Source organism: Rattus norvegicus, chromosome 6 (assembly GCF_021556685.1).
Source record: "Rattus norvegicus strain SHRSP/BbbUtx chromosome 6, alternate assembly SHRSP_T2T, whole genome shotgun sequence".
Lineage (NCBI taxonomy): Eukaryota > Metazoa > Chordata > Mammalia > Rodentia > Muridae > Rattus > Rattus norvegicus.
In genome coordinates this window covers 128633253-128655816 of record NC_141539.1, presented here as the reverse complement: position 1 = coordinate 128655816, position 22564 = coordinate 128633253, and the positions used below count along the sequence as shown (strand labels likewise).

Genomic DNA, 22564 nt, shown 5'->3' with positions numbered 1-22564 from the left:
ATCATGTGTTCTGAATGATGTTTAAATGCTGAGGACAAAGAGAAGAGTCAGAACTGAGCTGAGAAGAACGGAGCTGAGAGAGGAACTGAGCTGAGGAGAAGTTTTTAGACAGAACTGAACTCAGGAAGAACTTGGAAGTATAGGCATAGCATTGGGAGAAAAGGCGTTGAGAGTAAGAGCATTATTGGGACATCAGAGCAGGAAGAGAGAGCAAGATCAGAAGGAGAATCAAAAGGAGTGGAATAACTTAGAGACTTAAAATACTAAGAGAGCAATATGCAGAATACAGAGGAAAAGAGGAAAAGGAAGAAACTGAAGAGAGCAGAAGGAGCAGGAAGGTTTTTCCTTACCATGGGAGGTCCTGTCTTAATAGCAAGACAGTCTTAGTATTATTAAAGGAACAAGCCTTTTCTCTTACAAACTTGAGTTTAGTTCATTTCGCATTAAAAGGGCAGAAACGTTTTCCTCCTCTATGCAATAAAGATTGGAGCTCATCTTTCATCCAGAATGAGTGAGTTCTTTCTGCACCAATGCTTGGTCTTTTGCTCCATATGCATACGTAAGTATGGATGTGTGTGTAAGGATGTAGTTGTGAGAATGTATGTAAGTTAGACCCAACTGATTTGAGTGGGAATGAATAAATATACATTTGTGAATCTATATATGAACCTATATAAGCTTATGAATATTTGCCTATGTAAAAGTTTTTCCTTCTGCAAGTGCTATTCGCTTCTCTTGGTTCAACAGAAGTTTATTACTCCAAACTTCCCCCTAGCCTGACAAGCAAGAGGCATAGGGACAAAGGAAAAAGGATCTATCAATCAATCTTCTGCTTTATCTCCTGCTGTTTTAGAATGAGGTACTAAATGCCAGAGACTGCAGTTTCTGGCCTCGGGTAGGTTACAGTAGCAGAGCCTAGTGACTTCGACATAGATAAGTAAATCAGCTACAGTAACATAGTAACGCAGACTTAGATAAGTAAACTTATTATTACACAGCAACCCTAAGTATCTCGTAGGACAAAGTCTTACCCCCTTCCCCTGCCCCGTATTTCATAAGACAAAGTCTTACCTTCTGCCGACAATCTTCCCCCTTTGCTGCCTCAAGAAGAACCAATGAGAAAAAAAGACCCATGGCCGGGGCTAGCCCCAGGCAATTGGGAAGACAGAGAGGAATTCTGTAATGAGAGTTCCAGAATTTTATACGCCTGTCATTACAAAAGCAGATGAATAGGGACAGGATTCCAATCTGTAAGCCACATTTTATCCAGAGATGTGAAGATAGTAGAGAGTAGCAGGTTGACATAAAAAGAAAACGACTCATTTATTCATTTTATATGCAGAGGTTTTTAGTGTGTGTACGTCTGGTGCCCATGGAGGTCAGAACATGGCACTGGATCCCCCAGAGCTGGAATTACAGTTGTTTGTAAGTTGCCCTATGGATGCTGGCAAGTGAACCCAGGTCTTCTAGAAGAATAGCTAATACTCTGAACGACTGAGGCATCTCTCCCACCTCCAGCAGGTTGACAATTTAAAAGAAAAAATCAAATGTTCAACTACCAAAACCTGGAGCTGGGAGTTGGCCCAGTGGTTAAAGATCTAGCAGTGCAAGTGTGAGCATTGGAGTTGGGAACAGCACTCAGGTAAAAGTCAGCCATGTGTGGCAACCTCTTGTAGTTCCAACACTTGAAGGCATAGATTAGAAGTCCCCAGAGTCATCTGAGAAGCCAAATTGGTGGGCTCTGTATTCAACCAAAGACCCTGCCTCAAAACTTATAGTGGAAGATACTTACCCTGGTCAACTTTGGTTTCTCATATACACATGTGAGCTTTTATGTCTGCACAAGTACACACACGCACGCACACACACACACACACACACACACACACACACACACACACACACACACCTGTCGAATATTTAATATCTTATCTCCAGTCAGAAACAGCCAATACAGCTTCAAAGGGGAGGTGGGAGGGAGCAGGAAGGGCTGGAACAAAGACAGTCCATCAGTTTGGAGTCATGGCCCTAGGGTCAGATGGCCAGTCACAATCTAAGACTTGTGAGGTCCATTGTCTCTCTCATCCCTCATCCTCATGCTGGACTCCATGGATGTTTGGGCTCAGACTTTGAAATGCTAAAATTCATTAGTGTCTACTGGTGTCAGCTTGATAGTCCTCAAGGGGCATCAGGCCTGGGAGAGGTTAACATAAGATAAATAAGCCATCGACAGTATGTACATGTCAAACTAATATCAACATACACACGCAGCTTTCCTTTCACAATATGAAACACAAATAATTGGGTTTTTCTTTTCTTTGTTGTTTTTATATTTTGCTTCCCCCCCCCGCCCCCAGAAAAGTTTTCTCCGTGTAGCCCTACTGCACTGGAATGGACTCTGCAGACTTACCCATCCCTGGCTTTGAACTTAGAGATCCACCTGTCTTTGCCTCTTCCACTGCTGAGATTAAAGGTATGTACCTCCCCCCAATGCGTGACTTCAAATATGTTTTTCTAATACAAAATATTAATGTGCTGGGGGCCCATTCTTCTTGTCTGCTGTAATTTTTCTGTAGATGCTGTTTCTAGGTATGCTGAAACACAGAAACCTTGAACAATGGCCAATGCTAAACACCTCAAAGGCTTTCATAAAAACTCTACAAAGGCCTCAGAGATGATTCAGGAGTTAGGCACACTGGCACTGGCTACTCTTCAAGAGGACCCAAGGTCAATTCCCAGCACACACAGATGCCATCGAAAACCAGGCATACATGTGGTACATTTATACACAAAAAAGTAATGAGTAAAACCTTTAAAAGACTCTTTTAAAAAGTGTTCTTTTCTGGTTGAAACTGAGATATTTTTCTGGTGGATTTGAGGTTTGTGATGTCTAATGAAATTGTGGGGAGTGAACCGCACTGTCTGCCAGGAGTCCATTGCACAGAGAACAGGAAGTGGCTACGTGGCCTGTAATGTTCAGTTGCAGCACTTGACAAGGTGGTTGAAGACTTCCTGGGTAATCTGCCCTCTGCAGTCAACCTCCCACAGCTATTTTCTGTAGCTCCTTATGGCTTTCCAGTGGCTGTCCTTTCCTCACATGCACCACGTGAGGGTCGTTTTGGGTTTGGGTATTTGTTGTTTCATGAGACAATGTTGCAATCCTTCCTGCTTTCACCTTCTCAGTGAGGGGAGGAGAGCTGCATGCCCTGAAACCTGTCTCTCATTCCTTAAGTAGATTTGAACTTTTTTCTTTCCTTTCTTTGTGAAACTTTAAATCTACAGGACTGAGGAGATAAGTCAGCAGACAAAGCGCCCAATGTACAAGCATAATGGACCTAGAGTTCAGGAGGATACTGGGTGGGTATGGTAGCCTACCTTTAATTCCAGCCCTCAGATGGAGAAGACAGGAAACCTCAGAGAAAAATAGTTAACCATGGGAGCCTATACTAAAGAACTCCAGCGTGATTTAAGAGAGAGACTGCACCTCAAAGCAATAAGGCGGAAGAGACTTAACCTCAGGCCTCCACTCTTGCGCACACATGTGCACCCACACTTTCTCATGAATTCACATGAAAAATGAAAATAATTTATTTTAGTGGACACATAAAACTCACAATTGTGCACATCTGCAGTGCTCATCGTGGTGTGGTAACATTCATGTAGACTGTATTATGTTTCCATTAGCTATTCACGCCTACGACCACAGGCATTTACCATTTTTAAGGGAAAATATTAAAACTCAGTTGTAGCGACGTTTTGAAAATAAAGGGAATGACTATTATTTGTAGACACTGTGGTGCAGTTCATACTGGAACCTCTCACTTCTGGTTAGAACAAGTACCTGCCCCTTCTCTTCTCTCCTCATCCTCCCCGGTCCCTGACTTCCATAGCTGTTTAGTGCATTACCAACATTGTCAGGGTCCGCAGGAGTCCTGTACCATGTTGGTGTCCATACAAATTAAGTACCATTTTTCTGCCCAGACTTACTAGACTTGATATTGTGATCTCTGGTTGTATCCACATTCTAGCAGAAGTTCTCAGTTTTGATTTTTTTTGGGGGGTGGGGGGGTTGAACAAATACTATTCTACTCTGCTTGAGCACCACATTCCCTGAATGAATCCACTCATTGGCTGATGGCTCTGTTCATTTCTTGGCTATCTTGAAGTGTTTGATGCATGCAGGACTGTGGGTCTCTTTTCGACAGACTTCACTTGTTTTGGATATATTCCTGGTCACAGGCATACATTCTGAGCAGATGGTAGTTCTAGTTTCTCACTCTTCAGGAATTTCCATGATGGCTGTACTTAGTTACATCCCACAACGATGTGCCAGGCTTCGTTCCCTGTCCCAACAGCCCCCTAGCCAACACTCATGTCTGTCAGCACTGGTCAGCATTCTCACTGCAGTGAGGCCATGTCTACCTGTGGCTCTAGTTTCCATTATCCTATTGACTAGAGGCTCACTGAGCATCTTTTCTTGTACCTTTTGAGAAATGCTTATTTAGGTTTATTGCCCATTTTGTTAAAAGTGTCCTTTTGCTATCGATTTCTGAATGCTTTTTCCTGCCTAGTTAACCACATTCTGATGTGTAGTTTACAGGATTTCCTTCACTCTAAGGTCCCGGAATTTGCTCTCTAGACCAGACTGGCTTCGAACTTAAGTGATCTTCCTGCCTCCCAAGTGCTGGGACTAAAGGCATGTGCCATCACTATCTGGCTCCTATTCTGTTTTCTTATTCTTGTGTATCCTCATAGCCCTTAAGAAACTTGTTAATTTAATCTAATTAATGTTTAAGCCTATTTTGTCCGGGTCTAAAAGTTGCGTTTGAGACAGGCAGTTCCATCTTGACCAGTTCTGTGAGGTAGGAAGGCACTACCGAACCGGAGAACATGGCCCTTCAATACAGGCTTGGGTGGTTTGTAAATTAGATAAAGAAATGTTTTAAGGCTCCAGGTAGTCAGTTACTCAATAACATGCTATTGCACGCAAACCAGACCAAGATTACGCGGACACTTGCGCTCCCTAGTGTCGAGGAAACAGCTCCGAAACACTGCCAAGGCCATAAACAGGAAGCGTATCCTAGGCTACGCAGGGCACCCTAGCCCAGCCCTCCAGGTTCCGGCCCAAGTCCTGTGGGAGTGCCAATCAGATAGACGCTTCCGCACAAAGGCGGGACTTCCTTCTGCAACGCGCACGCGTGCAAGGAGCCCCGCCCCGGAACTGTGCTCCGGAACTGCAGTGCAGAAGCTGCTGCAGTTCCGGGTCGGGTTGGCGCAGGCGGTCTGGCGTGTGAGGATACTGCCGCGGTGAGTGTTCTTTGTGGATCCGGAGCTGGCAGGCCTTGGCTAGCTGCGGATGTTTCCCCATTGTCTCCGAAGCATAGTGCCTCACAGGTGTCTCTACAGCCTTGGTTCCCGATGGCTCACGCCTTCTCTTAAGCATCAAGGCCCAGCAACCTCCCTTGAAGTCTCTATCGGCTATAGTGCCCGTGGGACTCTTGGAAGCGGTACAGGTCACTCCCAGCGCCCTATTTCTAGTGACGTTCCCGTTCTCTCGTCAAGGTGTGTCCGAGGTGCGGTGGGGGTCGGGGGTCGCTTTGCGTCCCATACCAGAGACTGCTGGGCGATCCTTGCCTGCGAGTCAACGTGCCTCCACACAGACGCCATGTTAAGTGATTTTTGATGTACGTCACTATTTCGTATTCTTCAATGACAACCCAGGTGGGATAAATATCTCATTATCCTCAAATTGTAGTTAAGGAAACTGAGGCACAGAGATGTTCAGCAAACACTCAGAGTTGGCAAGTCCAGGATCCAGATTTGAATCGAGTTTTACCTAATGCTCTCCACAATATTCTTTTTCATATAAAGAGGGCCAATGTGAAGCCACTTTCACTCAGATGAGTCATGCATAGAGTCATGCATAACTGCCTTCCAGACTTTAAAGACAGGGTCTTGTGTAGCCAAGGCTGGCTTTGAGCTCCTGATCTTCCTACTTCCGTTTCCGAGGGCTGGATACCCACTATATACGGTTTTACACAGTGCTGGGGCTGGAACCTAGACTTCCCGGGTTTTAACCTATCTGGCGAAGGCCAGAATAGAAATGGGACTTCTCTGGTTCTACTAGGGAAGAAAGCACAGTGCACTTGTTTAAAAAAAAAAAAACCACACTCTCTCAGACTCTTACTCCGTGTTCAAAATGACTTCTGTAGTAACTAACTGGTCAAGCATCATCCTATCTCTTCTTACTTTCAATTATTTTGTGTACAGTTTAAAATTACATATTATTAGATAGTACCACACCCCTCTCATTTAAAAAGATTATAACACTAAATTCTGAGAGGAGTAGGGAGTGTGGTTGAAGGTTGCAACAAGTTAAGTGTTGGAGCTAGGATCAGAACCAGAGTTAGCTCATGTATCTTTTTACTCTGTTGCCTGCGTCCCATCTGTTCCAAGCCCAACTACCTATTCTGTGAGTGGGTTTCATTTTCTGCATGAGAACATCTTCTCTATGCAGGGTAAACCATCTTCATGTCCTCAACTGTTTGCAGGGTTGAGTACATTTTAGGAAAGTGTGTGTTGCCCTTGAACCTGTGCTCCACAGTCACTAACCCAAAAGAGCATTTCTTTTCAGCAACCATGAAGTTGAAGGAGACAAAATCGAAGCCCAAGTCAGCAAGCCGTGGCGCATTTCAGAGGAAGGGCATCAAGGTTGTGGGGAAATGGAAGCAAGTGACGATCGACCCAAATCTGTTTGCAGATGGACAGATGGATGACTTGGTGTGCTTTGAGGAACTGACAGATTACCGCTTAGTCAAGAATCCCTCCCGTTTGTTCTCAGATGAGACGACCAAGAAGAGAAAGGCCCAGGCTGTGTCTGAAGAGGAAGAAGAGGAGGAGGGAGAGTCCAGCTCCCCAAAGAAAAAGATCAAATTGAAGAAGCAGAGAGATGCAATCCTCGTTGCTGAAGGCAGCGCTGCCCAGGATGAATGTGAAGGGAAAGCTTCTGAGCCAGGGGCTCAGGGAGAAATCACTGTGTGTTCTGATCAGAAGGTAGGAGGAGCCACATCGGAAAGCCTGGCACAGACTGTTCCAAGAAAGAAGAAAAACAAAGGGAAAAAAAAATTAGACACTTTTCAGAGCACTGCCCCCAAAGTGCCCAAAAAAGCTAAGACGTGGATGCCTGAGGTGCAAGACCAGAAGGCAGACGTGTCGGCCTGGAGGGACCTGTTTGTACCCAAGGCTGTTCTCCGAGCTCTCAGCTTTCTAGGTTTCTCTGCACCCACCCCAATCCAAGCGCTGACTTTGGCCCCTGCCATCCGTGACAAACTGGACATCCTTGGAGCTGCTGAGACAGGTAAGGGATGCTCTGTCTGCCCTAGGTAGAGCTCCTGGAGCCAGCCTTTGGTTGCTCATAGGCTGGGAAACTAGGAGAGGGGATTGTTGGGAATGTGGCCACAAAAGCCACGGAAGGTGTTAGAACCATTCAGCTCCGGGCTGAAATCTGTCCTGCTTGAATCTGGTACTCCGCTCTGTTTCTGAGGCCCAAGGTGAGATGGAGGTGAGAACACTACTTTGTGTCTGCACAGCTGGACCGCGTCAGATTGAGAGTGTTCTCTCACAACTCTACCGAGAGTTTTTAAAATCAAAAATGCATGTCAGAGTTTTTACACATGTTCATATTGTATGTATTGAGGTATGTAGGTTTTTGGTTTTAGTCTGCTGATAAAGCAAATTACATTGATTTCCAAAAGTGAGAACCAGACTTTCCTCACACATAGTGAGCTTGTCACAGTGTGTTTATACATCACTGGCTTTGGTCAAGTGCGGCTGTGGCATTAGAATAGTCATCTGTAGTTTTCTTGTAGTGTTGGCATTAAACTGGTCTCATTAACTTGAAGTGTTGTCGTTTCAGTTATCAGAGTGGGTTTAAATAATTGGTGTTTTCCTCAGCCTTAAATATTTGTTAGAGTTCACCTGGACTTGCTCTTTCCTATCCAGGAAGGTTTTTAAATACGGAATTAAATTTTAAAATAAGAGCATTGTTTTCTTTTAGTCATTTCCCCCTGAGTGATTCTTTTCCACTTAAAATATTATCCAACTTTTTGTTTCATGTGGCTGACAATCTGTTAGCAGGTTTATATATTAAACATGAGGGGTAGGATCCAAGTCTATATATGCAATTCATGTATTTCATACACTCCTTAAACAGAAAGCCTGCAGGTCTTGGTGGCACTAAGAATGTATAAAAATTTTTAGCATTTGGGAATTTGGATGTTTGGGTTGTGGTACTCAACTTGAATTAGGAACTTTTTGAAAACAAAAACCATGAAGGTTAGTGCCTTTAAGAAGCAGAAGGGTCTGTGAGTTTGAAGTCAACCTGGTCTACAGAACAAGTTCCAATCCAGCCAGGGAGATGTAGACCCAGTCTCAAAACAACAGAAAACAAGATGTTTGTAACTACAATGCACTTCTGATAGAACAGGTTCTCTTGAGGTTTTACCAAGCCAACTATTTCTCTACCTCAACTGGAGTCAGATGTCCTATAATGCAGCTCTCTTCTGACATACCTGGAATGAAAGTCATTCCCCTGTAAGCTCTGTTCCGAGTCTTAACAAGACTACTTCCTTATTGAGCATCCCCTAGTCCTGATTTATTCAGCTTCAGATTAAGGAGCCCATGTTACCCCCCACCCCCAAGGGTTTAATACTTTTCTCAATGACTCCCAGACTTCATGGAGAAGTGTTTACAGGCTTAAAGGCTATATAACTTGGGAATAGCCTGGTAGAGATTGACAGGGCTAAACATTGAGGCTAGTAAGAGGGCAAAGGGCTTCTGTGCACCCATTCTGGGCATGTCACCTTTTTATGCAGTCTCGAGCCTGGAAGCTTTTTAAATTGTTTGTAGTGTTATAGGGCTTCCATTATATGAGCATGATTGATAAAAACCTCCATCTTTGGAGATTGATCTTCAGTCCCTCTCTCTGGTGGTCAGGAGGGGTGTGTGTGTGTGTGTGTCTGTGTGTCTGTACGTGCATGCGCGCGTGTGTGCATGCATGCGGGCAGAAATTCCAGCCCTGCAGCCACCAGTTCCTATCTTGCAGTTTTCTGGAGACAATTAGTCTTTAGCTCACAGTCTAATTAATTTACAAAAAGACCCTTTTGAGCGTCTGTGTCTTACACCAGGAATGTAGAGGAAAACTAAATACCACAACTAAATATACATATCAAAAAGTGCCAAGGGTTTCATTTCAGAACTGCGAATGAGACCCAGTATACACTCAAGGCACTGTCTGGCTCCTCTCTTGTAGCCAGGCCTTTGCTGTGTCTTTCAGTGTTTGCTTTAGGGTCACAGACTACGTCACAAGTTGTACATATGCATCTACTGTAGTTTACCCTCGAGTGATACAGTGCCTCATGTGTGGCATGAGAACCTCTCAAGGGCTAATTTCCATCTCCCCTTCCTTGGTGCTTTTTGTTTTGTATTTCTGTTTTTGTGATGGAAATTCTAAAATATGCTTTTACTGTTTTGCTGTAAGCAATTTTTTTTAAAGAGGTTTAAAAAGAAAACAGTTTCTTTTGTTTTTGTAACTTCTGATACACTTCAGTTCCTATGTGGATGGATATTTCCATGGCTGAATGATATTTTTCCTAAACCACCATCTTTTGTCTGCCTGGAAGACTTCGGCTTGCATTCTTTATAGCACAAAAGTAGCCTTTGTTTTGTATTTTGTCTTAAAGGAATTTTTTCTAGATAGTTCTGATTGTCAGTTTTACTTTTCTGAGATTGTTAAATACGGATGCTGTTATGTTTCGGCTTTTACTGTCTTTTTTTCCCTTAAATTTTCCAGGTGTTTTGTGGTTTTTTGTTTGTTTGTTTGTTTGTTTGTTTGAGCTCTTTCTTCTAATGCTTTGCTTGTTTGGTTATTTTTCACTTAGAACTGTCATTTTCTTTGAAAACTTCATAAAAGTTTTTTCTCCCTTTTTTCAAAGTTTTAAAAAACATTTATTTCTGTATGTGTATACATTGATGTATAAGTTTGTGCAAGCCAAGGCCTGTTTATAGAGGCCAGAGGACAACTTGTGGGAGTCAGTTCATAACTCCCACCATGTTGATCTTGGGAGTGGCCTCAGGTGCTCAGACTTAAGTGGCACTGGCTGAGCTGAGCCGTCTCACTGGCCCATTTGGCCCGTCCCCATCGGAGCTCTCCTAAGCTAATGGCTGGGACTGTTTTTCTTCCAGAGCTGGTGCATTGACTTTGTCTGGGGCATTCTTACCTGGCAACTTCAGTATCCAGGAAGGACACCTTTCAGGTCCCCTAGAAGATCCCCCAAACACAGATGAGATAGATACTGCTGAACCCTGTTTGTATTGTTTCCCCTGAACATTTATAGATTGAATGTGTTTATATCTTGAGCATTCATGCTCCATGGTCATACTTTCTGCAGATTGATATAACAGCAAAACTAACATAAACTTCTTTACAATTTCATGGAAAGAACATTCATTCATATTGTAGATCTTAGTAACCAATTCATGACTTTTTTTTCTCTAAGTTCGAGAATTTCGAGAAAAACACTTTACAGCTTCTCTCTAGCCTGTCTGAGTTGAGTTGCTCATTGGGGTAACTACTCTCAGGTGGTAGGACCAGTAGATAAAGTAAGAGCTACCTGAACATAAGCAGGGCGCATAGTCTGATAATATTCATGGGTGGGTAACATTTATAGTGGGAAATCACTGGACAGAAGGAAGACTCCTGTCTTGTGTAGATGGCGCCAGGCAGTGTTCGAGTCCCCTTACTATTTGGAGTGATATATGGCTTAAAACTTTTGAAATCCTTATTTATGGGATTATCAGTTTAATAACTTCTTGGACCATAAGTGACCATGAGTAGCTGAAATGCAGAAAGTAAAATGAGTTAAGGAGAAAATCTCTACTTCTAATTCCTGGGTTGACCCTTAGGTGTTGTGGGCTCCATTATGCCTTCAGAGGTCAGTTTGAAAACACTCACGCATAAAGTCAAACATGTTTAGATTTCTGAAAAGAGTGATTTATTTTATTCCTTCCTTCACTGAAAAGGGTCTTAGGGATATGTGCTGTACAGATTCTCCACAGGACAAGACTGACCCTTCAGGCTTTTATGGTTTCCTCACTTTGGTGTCTCTGGTGACTTCACACTGCACCATGCGTGCTATCCCTGTGCTGGAGGACCTGTGTAGAGTGCTGGTGCTTTGGGTCAGTCAGGGAGGCACGTGACTCTTTGAGGTTTCCTTATTTCTATGCAAAGGCAGGAACTTCAAACAATGACTTGCGCATCATGGATTTCTGTTGGTCTTGCTTTACTTCTCAGGAAGCGGGAAAACGCTGGCTTTTGCCATCCCGATGATTCACTCAGTGTTGCAGTGGCATAAGATGAAGGCTCCACCCATCCCAAGTAGCGCTGGAGTGCCACCGAGGTTAGGAGCTGCAGCCCATCGTGGCTCACCTTGCAAGGATGGAGCGAAGTCTGGAGTATTGCCTGAAGAGGCCACAATTGAGACTGAAGCACAGCCCAGTGACTCTGGGGTCCAGGCCACAGCCAAGGCTGGCGCTTCTGCTGCCTCAGCCCAGGCAGGGCTCTTCTGTGATGATGATGCTGGTGAAGGGCCTTCTTCCTTAGTCGAGGAAAAGCAAAGTAAGGACAGAGAAGAAAAGTTGGATGAAGAGCAGGCTGGAAAGTTAAAGCAGGAGTTGTGTGACCAAATTGCTGTTTATAAAGTACACCCAAGGCGCCCTCTGCTCGGACTGGTCCTGACTCCTACCCGAGAGCTGGCTGTCCAGGTCAGACAACACATTGATGCTGTGGCCAAGTTTACAGGTGAGATTTAGTTTCACTTAGTAACTGTTTCTAAGCAGGTCTCTGAATGCCAGATGACAAGAGTAAGAGTTGTGGCTCCTGTCCTAGGGGAGCGTTCTCATCTGCTGGACTATTAAGTCCTTTAGAAATCAGTCGATAGGTGTTTAATTTCCTCAAGGGGACCAGATCTATAACATGTTTGTGAGTAGCCGGACCTTTTAAGAACAAAAGGTCCCTGCTTTGAGATAGAAGCATAATTCTGTTCCTCAGGGAAAGGTTTTCACAGTGTGGTGTTTATCGTAACTAGAGCCACATTGCAGGGCTGAGTTCTTCAAGCCCAGCGTACTTGCTCAGTGCCTCAGCTGTGTTAGCATGTGAGTTCACTTCTATCCAACGGCTCCAGAGCGATTCTCTCTTAGAGAGAAGACACACCAGACCCTAAAGGGCTCCTTATAGCGTGTCACATCATAAACATCCTTCCCAGCATTCTGGTCCAACACTGCTCACCTTCAGAGCTCTGGAAATAAGTGACGAGGTTCAAATGCAGCCTTTCTGTTGTGGTTAAGGAGAGAATGGGAAGAAATGGCAAAGTAGACAGGGTCCAGACCACAAAGTGCAGACTACTTGGTAAGCCTCTAAAAGGCAGGACAGGCCAACTGTGGCAGCATTTCCTTGGCATAGAAAGCTGTGCTGGGTAGTGCGTGCTGATCCATAGGATGAGCAGCCAGAGGGAATGACAGTATCTGTTGGTTTCTGTCCTGTAGGGATCAATACAGCAATTTTAGTCGGTGGAATGTCCACACAGAAACAGCAAAGGATGCTGAACCGCCATCCTGAGATTGTGATCGCCACCCCTGGTCGGCTCTGGGAGTTAATCAAAGAAAAACACCCTCATTTGAGTAACCTTCGGCAGCTCAGGTGAGAGGTGGCCCCTCCCCCTTCCCCCTTAACCATCTCTGAAGTAAGCCTGAGGTGGCTGCATGGTTGGTGTGTGCAATGCTTTCTCACTATTACAGAATCTTGTGGCCATCCGGGCCCTCTTCTCAAAAACTGAGCATGCATGAGAAAAGTTAATGGGTGCCTAGAGGTGATGGCAGGGTGCTGTGTGCACCACGGATGAAAACATGCAAGTGGGGTGGAAGCAGGATGTCTTATAGAGGTTTCCTTCCCTGCAGGTGCCTGGTCATAGATGAGGCTGATCGGATGGTTGAGAAAGACCATTTTGCTGAACTCTCTCAGCTGCTAGAGATGCTAAATGACTCCCAGTACAACCCCAATCGCCAAACTCTTGTTTTTTCTGCCACACTAACCTTGGTACACCAAGCTCCTGCACGAATCCTTCATAAGAAACACGTGAAGAAAATGGATAAAACTGCCAAACTTGACCTTCTCATGCAGAAGATTGGCATGCGTGGCAAACCGAAAGTCATTGACCTCACAAGGAATGAGGGCACAGTGGAGACGCTGACGGAGACCAAGATCCACTGCGAGACAGATGAGAAAGACTTGTATCTCTACTATTTTCTCATGCAGTACCCAGGTCGTAGCCTGGTATTTGCCAACAGCATCTCTTGCATCAAACGCCTCTCTGGGCTCCTCAAGGTCTTGGATATCATGCCACTGACCCTGCATGCCTGCATGCACCAGAAGCAAAGGCTCAGAAACCTGGAGCAGTTTGCTCGGCTGGAAGAGTAAGTGAAGTCTGTCTCCAGAGGCCTTGAACCATGAGCCACTGTGCTCAGGAGGGCAGTGGGGCAGGGAACTAGGGATTCCACCTTCTGTCATAGGTACCCTAGCAGCACAAGGCAGGCTAGCTCTTTTTTCCTTAATTTTATCTCTGTATTTGGCAAAGTCATTCATTCATTGCGTTTTTTTGCTATTAATGTTGTTACAGAGACTTCCAGTAATTAGACAATGAACGAAGTCCTGGGCATCCCCTTAACTTTTAGCATCCTTGGAAGCAACAGAATAGGTTGTGATTGAGAGAGCACAGCCTCCAGAACCAGAGTATCTGAGAGCAGATCCTGACCCCTTCACTTCCTCGCTGGTCAAGATAGCCAGCATGCCTGTGCTTCACTGCCTCACATGTAGGGTGACAGGCGTGGGGTTGCAAGAATGGAGTGACTGGGAGCAGTGCAGGGAAAGTGTGGGCAGTGCCTGCCAGGGTGGCCTTCCGTAACCACAGTGACCCACTACTGCTTATTTCCGTTGCTCTTCTCACTTCGTTAGATGATCAGATGACTCCTACAACATGGAAATGACAGGCTGGGTCTCAGATTTCTGTCAGACTCCAGAGCCCATGGCTCATCTCTTCATGTTTGTCCATCTGCCTGTGAACCAGTGGTGCAGGGAGTGGGCATATGGTGTCTGTCTAGGAAGAGTGAGGCAGTCTCTCAGGATGGCGGAGAATAGCGAGAAGGTATTAGGAGACAAGGACGGTGACCCAGAATGGATATGGCTTCACTTCATTCACAGCACAGAACACAGCATGTGCTTGAGACAGTAAGACCCAGATTTGGGGTCCTGATTTCACAACAGACTAGCCATGTTCACACCATGGAAAGTGAATCTCTCAGTCTCGGGTTCTTGATTGTAGAAGTGAGATACTAGTATTACCTGGTAGGGCTGTAGTGTGGAGAGCTTAGCAGGTGCTGAGCTGACTGATAACTACTGTTATTTATAATTATGGTGTGCTTATTTCCACACAGCTGTGTTCTCTTGGCAACAGACGTGGCAGCTCGGGGTCTGGATATTCCTAAAGTTCAGCATGTCATCCATTACCAGGTACAGCTCTTGGTGTTAATGCTACACACACACACCCCTGCATCCCATCCCCTGTCACACACACACCCCTGCTCCTCATCCCCTGTCCCACCCCTGCAGTGAATGAGGAAATGTTAAAGCAGAAGTCGAGCAGAGGGGAGGAATATTCCTCCTCAGGTTCCTTGTAACAGGTTCTCATTAGCATCAGTGCTCACTGTTACTGCTCTTCAGATACTTGGTGAGAGCCTTATCAAGTAGCCTTTCTCTTCAGGCTACTCGATATCGACAGATGAAAGTGTGAGCTTAGTGTTTTCTGTCACTATGACAGAATGCCTTAAACATGGTAATTTTTAAAGAGGGTGTGCCTATTGATTCTGGGGCTGCAAAATCCAAGGGCGTGTCACCAGCATCCGCTCAGCTTCTGTGGGAGCCTTGGTGGAAGGACAAGCAGGAGGTAAGCAGGAGGGAGACAGCCTTGGCGTGTGTCTCATGCCAGTCCAGACCCTGGAGAGCAAGAACTCTAGTTCTCTTTCTGTCCCATCCACAGACACCTCCCACTAGGCCCCTCCCAACACTGCTGTACTTGTAACACCAAAGAATTTAGCTTCAGCATGAGTTTTGGTGGGGATAGACCACAGCGACATAATTTTGGCTTAGGATTTTTAATAATTTTAGTTTTTATTGAAAATGGATTTTTTTTATACACTATATTCTGATCACAGTTCCTCTCCCCCAGGTCATCCCAGATCTTCCCCACCTCCCATCTTCCTTACCCACCCACATCTGTACTTTTTCTTTCTCTCTCTTTACAAAATAGGCAACTGAAACAAAGCAAAGCAAAGCAAACAAGCCAGAGTCCAACTGAAAATACAAGAGACACACAGATACAAAGGCACACACTCCCATACACAAAATCCCAGAAAACCACAGAATCAGAAACCATAATATATAAACAAAAACCTGTAAAGGGAAGGAGGGGAGCATTTTAAGACCAAAAAAGAAGAAGAAGAAGAAGAGGAAATCTCTGAAAATACTGTCAAGTTCATTTTGTGTTGGCCGTGTACTGCGGGGCCTGGGGCCGTGTACTGCGGGGCCTGGGGCCTGACCCTAAGCGTGGTTTGTATACCCAGTGAGACTGCTGGAGAAAACTAACTTTTCTTATGCCAGGGGTTGTCAATCGAAGACAGATAGCCTCCGGGTTGGGGATGGGGGCTTGTATTCACCCCTCTTCTCGGCCCTAGGGCCCTTGGCTTAGATCTTAGATCTGTGCGGACCCTGTGCATGCTGCTTCGGTCTCTGAGTTCACACGTGTGTCGGTCCTGTTGTGTCAGGAAGGCCTCATTTCCTTGTGTCTTCCATACCTGCTGACTTGTACAGTCTTTCCACTTTTCCTCTTCCACAATGTTTCCTGAGCCCTGAGAGGAGGAATTTGATGGAGACATCTCACTAAGACTTAATGTTCCAGTGTCCAGTTGTGTGTCTGTATTTGTTCCCATCTGCTTCAGGAGAAAGCTTCTTATTGATGATAGCTGAGCAAGACACTGCTCTGTGAGTACAGGAGGAGGATGCTATTAAAGAGCCATTTAGCTGCTGTGTTCCTTTAACAGAACAGTAGTATTTGGTTTGCCCCTGGGTATGTGTCAGTTTCTTGGCTGCCTAGCAGTGTCAGACATGGGTTCTGTCTCAAGGTGTGGGCCTTGATTCCAGTCCCATACGGCCAGTCACTCCCACAGTGTTTGTGCCACTCTTGCAGGTCACCATGGTAGATGGAGGGGTTGGTAGCTGGGTTGCTATTTACCTTTTTCTTCTGGTAACATGCAGAGTACTTTCTCATACTGTGGACATTAGTCCACATAGCACTGGTACATAGGGATTCGAGTAGTTCTAGGAAGGTTCTAGGTAGGCAGCACCTCCACTTCTCCATGTTCAGTGAATTCTGTAGGTGTGGCCTTCAGCAGAAGGGCTTTACCGTCAGCTTGTGGAGAGCAACAGTTAGTCTTGGCAATACCCTGGAGTTTTTTTGGGGTGTGTATGTGCAGGGGGGTCTGTAGGACTCCTCACACACAGCTGTGTGTTAAATGGCTGCTGTGCAGTTCAAGGGCAGTGAACTTAAGACTGCCCTTGGCTAAATCCTGGCTGTGTGACCTTCAATAAATAGTTTGTATCCCTTGGTTTTCTCATTTTGTAAATGACAGGGTTGTGCATCTCTGGGTTAGTAGGGCACAAAGGTAAAGAGCTTGGGCAGCCAGTTGGAAACACTGACTACATGTTCCAGGTCAGTAGTAGCAGTAACGTTAGTGATTGTGACAAACCAACAGTACCATGTAGTTGTAGCTGGGAGCGTGGGCTCCAGATCCTGCTGCCAGGAATTGAGCACCACTCTGATGCTTTAGTGTCCATAGCTTTGGGCAGGTGAGAGCCCTCCCCCACTGAGGGCATGCCCGCTGAGGTATGGTTTCACATATTTACATCTGCTTTGCATCCTCCTAAATATTCATAAGGGATGCTGTGACTATCACCAGAAACTGGCAGTCAGATTTAAAACACAGAGGCCCCTTCACACCCTGAAATATGTTCTAGCAACTGGTTAAGGTGGTGAGTGGGGCTGCAGACCATCTCACGGCTGGGAAGGAGGTTCTGACACTTGGACTCCATCTTTGGCTCTCCACACACACAGGTACTTGGGACCATTCATTTCTGTATGTCACCTGTAGGCTGGAAGCGGCACCCACTCCTGCCCTGAGGGTTGTTTTGAGAGCTGAGTTGAGTGAATGGTGACACCTGACATTGTAAGTGTGGAAAGTCCGGCTTCTAGTAGGATGTTTTTAGTGCTTTTCATCTTTAATTTCGTTGCATTTAAAAATCTTTTGAGGGTGTAGATTTCAGAGTAGCACATTTCTGTGATAGAGGGACTGGGTCTGCTGTAGATGTCATCACCACACAGTACAGTCCCAGCCCTAAGAATTCACCACATCCTGTAGAGGAGCAATGAGATGTGGCCCCCACCATAACATGAGGCAGGAGATATTAGAAAATTACCACATGTGATACAATTTGAGAGGGCGCTGAGTGCTTTCTAGAAGATGCTGGCATTCTGGGATGGAGAGGTTGGGACATGCAGAGGGGGACAGGTAATGTATGGAGGGAGCATGCTTGGGGTATGTCTTAGGGCTCTGCTGCTATGCTACATACCATGACCAAAAGCAACTTGGGAAGGAAAGGTTTGTTTGACCTTACAGCTTATGTCTGCATGAAGGGAAGTCGGTGCAGGAACTGAAGATGAGACCACAGAGGAGTGCTGCTTACTGCCTTGTTCCTCATGGGTTACTCAGTTTGCTTAATACAACCCAGGCCCTCCTGTCCAAGGGGCATTGCCACAGTGATTTCACTGAGGCTGGGTCCTGTTCCATCTGCCATAAATGGAGAAAATGCCCACAGGCTTATCTATAGGCCGCTCATTCTGATGGCAGCATTTCTCATCAAATTGAGAAAACCTAGCAAGCACAGGGTTACTTAGCCTGGGGAGAGCACAGGACTTGGTTGGGAAGGGAGTAGGTGAGTAGTTTCTGAGCCTGCAGAGTAAGCTGGGAGCAGGTGGCTGCAGCTAGAGAGTCATGGGAAGGAGCTGGCCCTTGATGAAGAATGGCAAATCTCATTTCTAGAATCATGGTAAACGGTTCGTAGTGTTACTGAGCCTGCTGCACTTCATTAGTGGTGGTGGTTACAGGAGTCAGGGAAGAGGGCACAGGTACCCATGTCACGTGCTTGTGGACAGCACACCTGCTATACAGGTCATCCTGGGTTAACGTGGTCATGGAGTTGGATAACCTAGAGGAAGTGGTGGATCTGAGTGTTCTGTAGTTTCCGCGTCTATAATATGTAGACAGTGATGAAGTATTTCATATGACTAGGATAATAGTCTTTATCACACTTCTGTTGCTGTGGTAAAACAGTGTGATCAGGGTGCTTAGAGAAGAATCGACTTATTTAGCTCACGGTTCCACAGGGTTCCAGAGGGTGTGAGCTCATGACGGGGAGTGGAGCTAACAGGTGGGAGTGGGTGGAGCAGCAGCTGCGAGCTCAGCTGGAAATAGGAAGCAGAGAGCGAGTGCTGGAAATAGGAAGCAGAGAGCGAGTGCTGGAAATAGGAAGCAGAGAGCGAGTGCTGGAAATAGGAAGCAGAGAGCGAGTGCTGGAAATGGTATCCAGCTTTTGTGAGCTCAAAGCCTGGCCTCCAGTGACAACTTCTTCAGCAAGGTGATGCCTCCTAGGCCTCAAAAACACAGTTGCCAGTTGGGGACCAAGTGTTCAAATACCTGAAACTTAACAGAGAACTTCTCATTCAAACGAACACATACGAAGTATTTTGTGATTGGTTGGCTTAAAGCAGCCACTCAGTAACTGTTGGTTATAAATGTACCATCACTGGTCATGCCGAGCTGAGGAGTCTGTGGGGTTTCCAAGTGGAGACTGAAGTAGATGGTATTGGTCACAAGGGGAGTGAGAGTGGAGAAGACAAGAAAAACAATCAGATTGAGTATGAAGAGCTGGACCATTTTGGAGGCCATGGGGGTGGGGTAGAACCTGTACAGTGGGTAGACTGTCGACTTAAGCACAGTCTGAGTGTCAGCATGTACGGGTAAATTTTCTGTCCCTCCGAGAACAGAGCCAGTTTTGGGTGTGCCCTGAGGGAAAGAGCAGTGTTAGGCACTGTCTGTCTGCGTGCTGACCCTTGTTGGGCACTGTCTGTCTGCGTGCTGACCCTTGTTGCTGCTTTGGCAGGTGCCTCGCACCTCGGAGATTTATATCCACCGAAGCGGTCGGACGGCTCGTGCTACCAGTGAAGGCCTCAGCTTGATGCTGATTGGGCCTGAGGATGTGATCAACTTCAAGAAGATTTACAAAACTCTCAAGAAAGATGAGGACATCCCACTGTTCCCAGTGCAGTCAAAGTACATGGACATGGTCAAGGTAAACATATTAAATTCCAGTGCACCGCCTCCTCACAGAGCACCTTACCCTAGGGAACTGAGAAATGGTTCTGCCAGTGGCTAGACAGTGGCTTTTGTTAAAAGGCTGGAAGTGCCAGCTCTGGGAGAAAGTCAGAAAGGGGGAGTGACTAGAAAAGTCTGCGTTTTGCCCCTCATTCACTTTGATATCTGGTCCTGAAATCTCCACCTGCTTCTGCTCCAGAGCTCAGCCACAGAGACATCTGTCAGGGAGCTGTGAACAGGGAGGTGAATGCTGAAGGCCTGGTGCTCCCTGAAGCAGGGACCGTAAGGCTCAGGAGCATCCACTGTGATGTCTGAGTACCCCGGGCCCCAGTGTATTAGGGTGTAATATGGGGTGTTTTCCCGAGGCTCACCAGTGTGTGTGTAGGGTAAGCCCCCAGCACAGTGAGGTGTCTGTGAAGCATGGGCCCAATAGGTGTGTGGTTATGATGTGGGGAGCAGAGCCTTCGTTCTACTGCAGAGATGAGGGTGAAGAGAAGATGGGAGATACGGGCATTGAGGGCGTGAAAACAAGGGGCGATTTAAGGGTATGTGAGCACTTTGGCATGAATGTTGGTTGTGTGAGGATTTAGATGGGGCTGGTAGAGAGCGGGATTGTAGAGAATTCCTGGTAAGGCTCCTGGAAGTCACCCCACTTCCATGCTTATTCCCACTACACACGGTCTCTCCGTGTCAGGATAAGCACAGCGTCGTCACTGCAGTGGGACCTCAACACCCATGAGAAAGGACTGAGGAAAGGGGAGACAAGCTCACTGGGACAGAGCTCTAAGGAGGTGCAGGCGGGCTTCTGTGGTCGTGATGGTCACCTGGGCTGTTAGCAAGGGTTTGTAGGATCTGTGTTGGTTCTCACTGCTCACTGGCCACATTGCAGTTTAAAAACTGCTTCAGTAAGCTTGCTGAGAGGCCCAGCCCCTTATCACATGACTCTTTTGTGTCACTGCCCCCTCAGGAGCGGATCCGTCTAGCCCGGCAGATTGAAAAAGCTGAATACCGGAACTTCCAGGCTTGTTTGCACAACTCATGGATCGAGCAAGCAGCGGCGGCCCTGGAGATTGAACTAGAAGAAGAGATGTACAAAGGTGCCTGCCTGGGCGGGTGTTTGTTTCCCCCTTTCCTTTACCTGGTTCACCCCGGTAAGCTACTGGAGTCAGGCTCCCTTTTCTTATGGCTGCTTATTTTGTATGGGCCAGATGCCTTGGCCTCTCTTGTCTGACTGCCTCATATGGGCGGCCCTTGGACTCCATGACTAGGGGTAGATCACAAGCAGAGTATCCTTGTTAATGCAGCCTGTCCTTTTACTGTATGATTAGCCTTTGCTGTGCCTCTTCCTTCCCTCATCTATAAGACAGGTAAGAAACTCCCTACCTCCTGACAAGGTTGAGTAAAGGAAACTAAACTGGATGCACTTATGCTTGAAAAATAGGAGGCATTGACACTGCTAAGTAGTTACTTATGGTCGTTAATGTTGAGCAGCACAGCACCTTCGTGTCCCATCTAACTTCTTCAGTTGCTTGGCATGAATTTAGTAGGAGCTACTGTCCTTTTACATGAGGGATAAAGAGGGATAAATTAATAAAAACTACAGAGAGCCAGGCAGTGGTAGACTTGCCTTTAACCCCAGCAGAGGCAGGTACATCTCTGTGAGTTCAAGGCCAGCCAGGGCTACATAGAGAAACTTATCTCAAAAAAAACAAAAAACAAAGCAAAAGGCTCACAGAGAAAAGGAATTTGTACATCAGAATAGCTCTACTGCCAGGCATTGCCTAAATCCTCTTCTGTCTGTGGGCCAGAAGCCAAGGAAGAGAATAGAGGTGAGGGGCTGCATGGCCCTGCATAGCAGAGCTGAAAACTGCATCTGGGCCTATGACAGCATTTATGGCTGGTACCCCTTCTTCCACACCAGCAGGGCAGTTCAACTGAGGTGTTGACTTCTCAGTACCCAGTGAGCAAGTTCTCAGGCAGACTGCTGCTCAGTGTAGGAGCCAGGAGTTGCCAATAGTGTGCTTCTCCTTGGAGCTCAAGCTGGAGCTCAAGTAGAGATGTGAGCCCCTACCTTTCCTTGCTGAGGTCAGGCTTGGGTGGGGTTGGGCTGTGTCCACCTCTGTGTGCACTTACAGCATTGGTGGGCTACCGTCTCCCTAGGAATTTGTGGTCAGCCTACCCCAGGTAGCAGTGTGTGGCTACAGAAGTAGGACAGTAGACTTCAATCAGATGTGAGTTCTGATCTCTGACACTTCGCTCTGTGACTGTTATGGGACTCTAAGCCTGAGTTGCCTTACCTGTAAATGGAGGAGTTTCTGTCTTTACTGGTTTCCTGAACTGTGAAGGACGGTGGTCTACTGTATCCCTCCTAAACAGGAGTTATCCACTTATGGTCTGAACTCTCAAGACAGCACAGCTTAATTTAAAGAAAATATTTGTGTGTAAACATGGTCTTATACTTGTGTGTCTCAAGGAGGAAAAGCTGACCAGCAAGAGGAGCGCCGGCGGCAGAAGCAGATGAAGATTCTGAAGCAGGAGCTACGCCATCTGCTCTCCCAGCCACTCTTTCAGGAGAACCTGAAGACCAGGTACCCCACACAGTCTGGCAGGCCGCCTCAGCCTGTGGTGGCCCCCAGGAATGTCGAGTCTGCACTGAGCTGCCTCTCCAGGCAAAAGAGGAGGAGAAAGAAGCCAAAAGAACACCAGGCACCACCACAGCCAAGTTCTAGCACAAGCTAACTACCTGGTCAGTGTAGTGACTGTTGAGTGACATCCTTCCGTTGTCTGTGAAGGCCTCCCCTCCCTACCCTTCACACCACCATCCACCTGGGCAGACCTCCTGCACACTGTTGTGGAGTGAGTGTGGTAGGCAGCGCCGTGTCTGTATCAGTGTGCGCAGGCTTCTTGCGGTCCCCTTATTTCCCACATTAAACAAAGGAGGAGTCAGAGTCATCCTGAGGGTGTTATGGTT

The 22564-nt window shown here is 46.3% G+C and overlaps 1 protein-coding gene across 4 annotated transcripts; it reads left to right on the top strand.

Moving 5' to 3' along the window:
• The first annotated feature begins 5255 nt into the window (after positions 1-5255).
• Positions 5256-22545, top strand: Ddx24 (DEAD-box helicase 24). Of its 4 annotated transcripts, XM_087554152.1 has the most exons (10): positions 5256-5307; positions 5563-5721; positions 6635-7357; positions 11351-11857; positions 12601-12754; positions 13012-13527; positions 14545-14620; positions 19382-19570; positions 20561-20690; positions 22067-22545. In XM_087554152.1, the coding sequence occupies exons 3-10, from the start codon at positions 6640-6642 to the stop codon at positions 22330-22332; spliced, it is 2556 nt and encodes an 851-aa protein (XP_087410278.1). In that variant the 5' UTR covers positions 5256-5307; positions 5563-5721; positions 6635-6639; the 3' UTR covers positions 22333-22545.
• Positions 22546-22564: the final 19 nt, after the last annotated feature.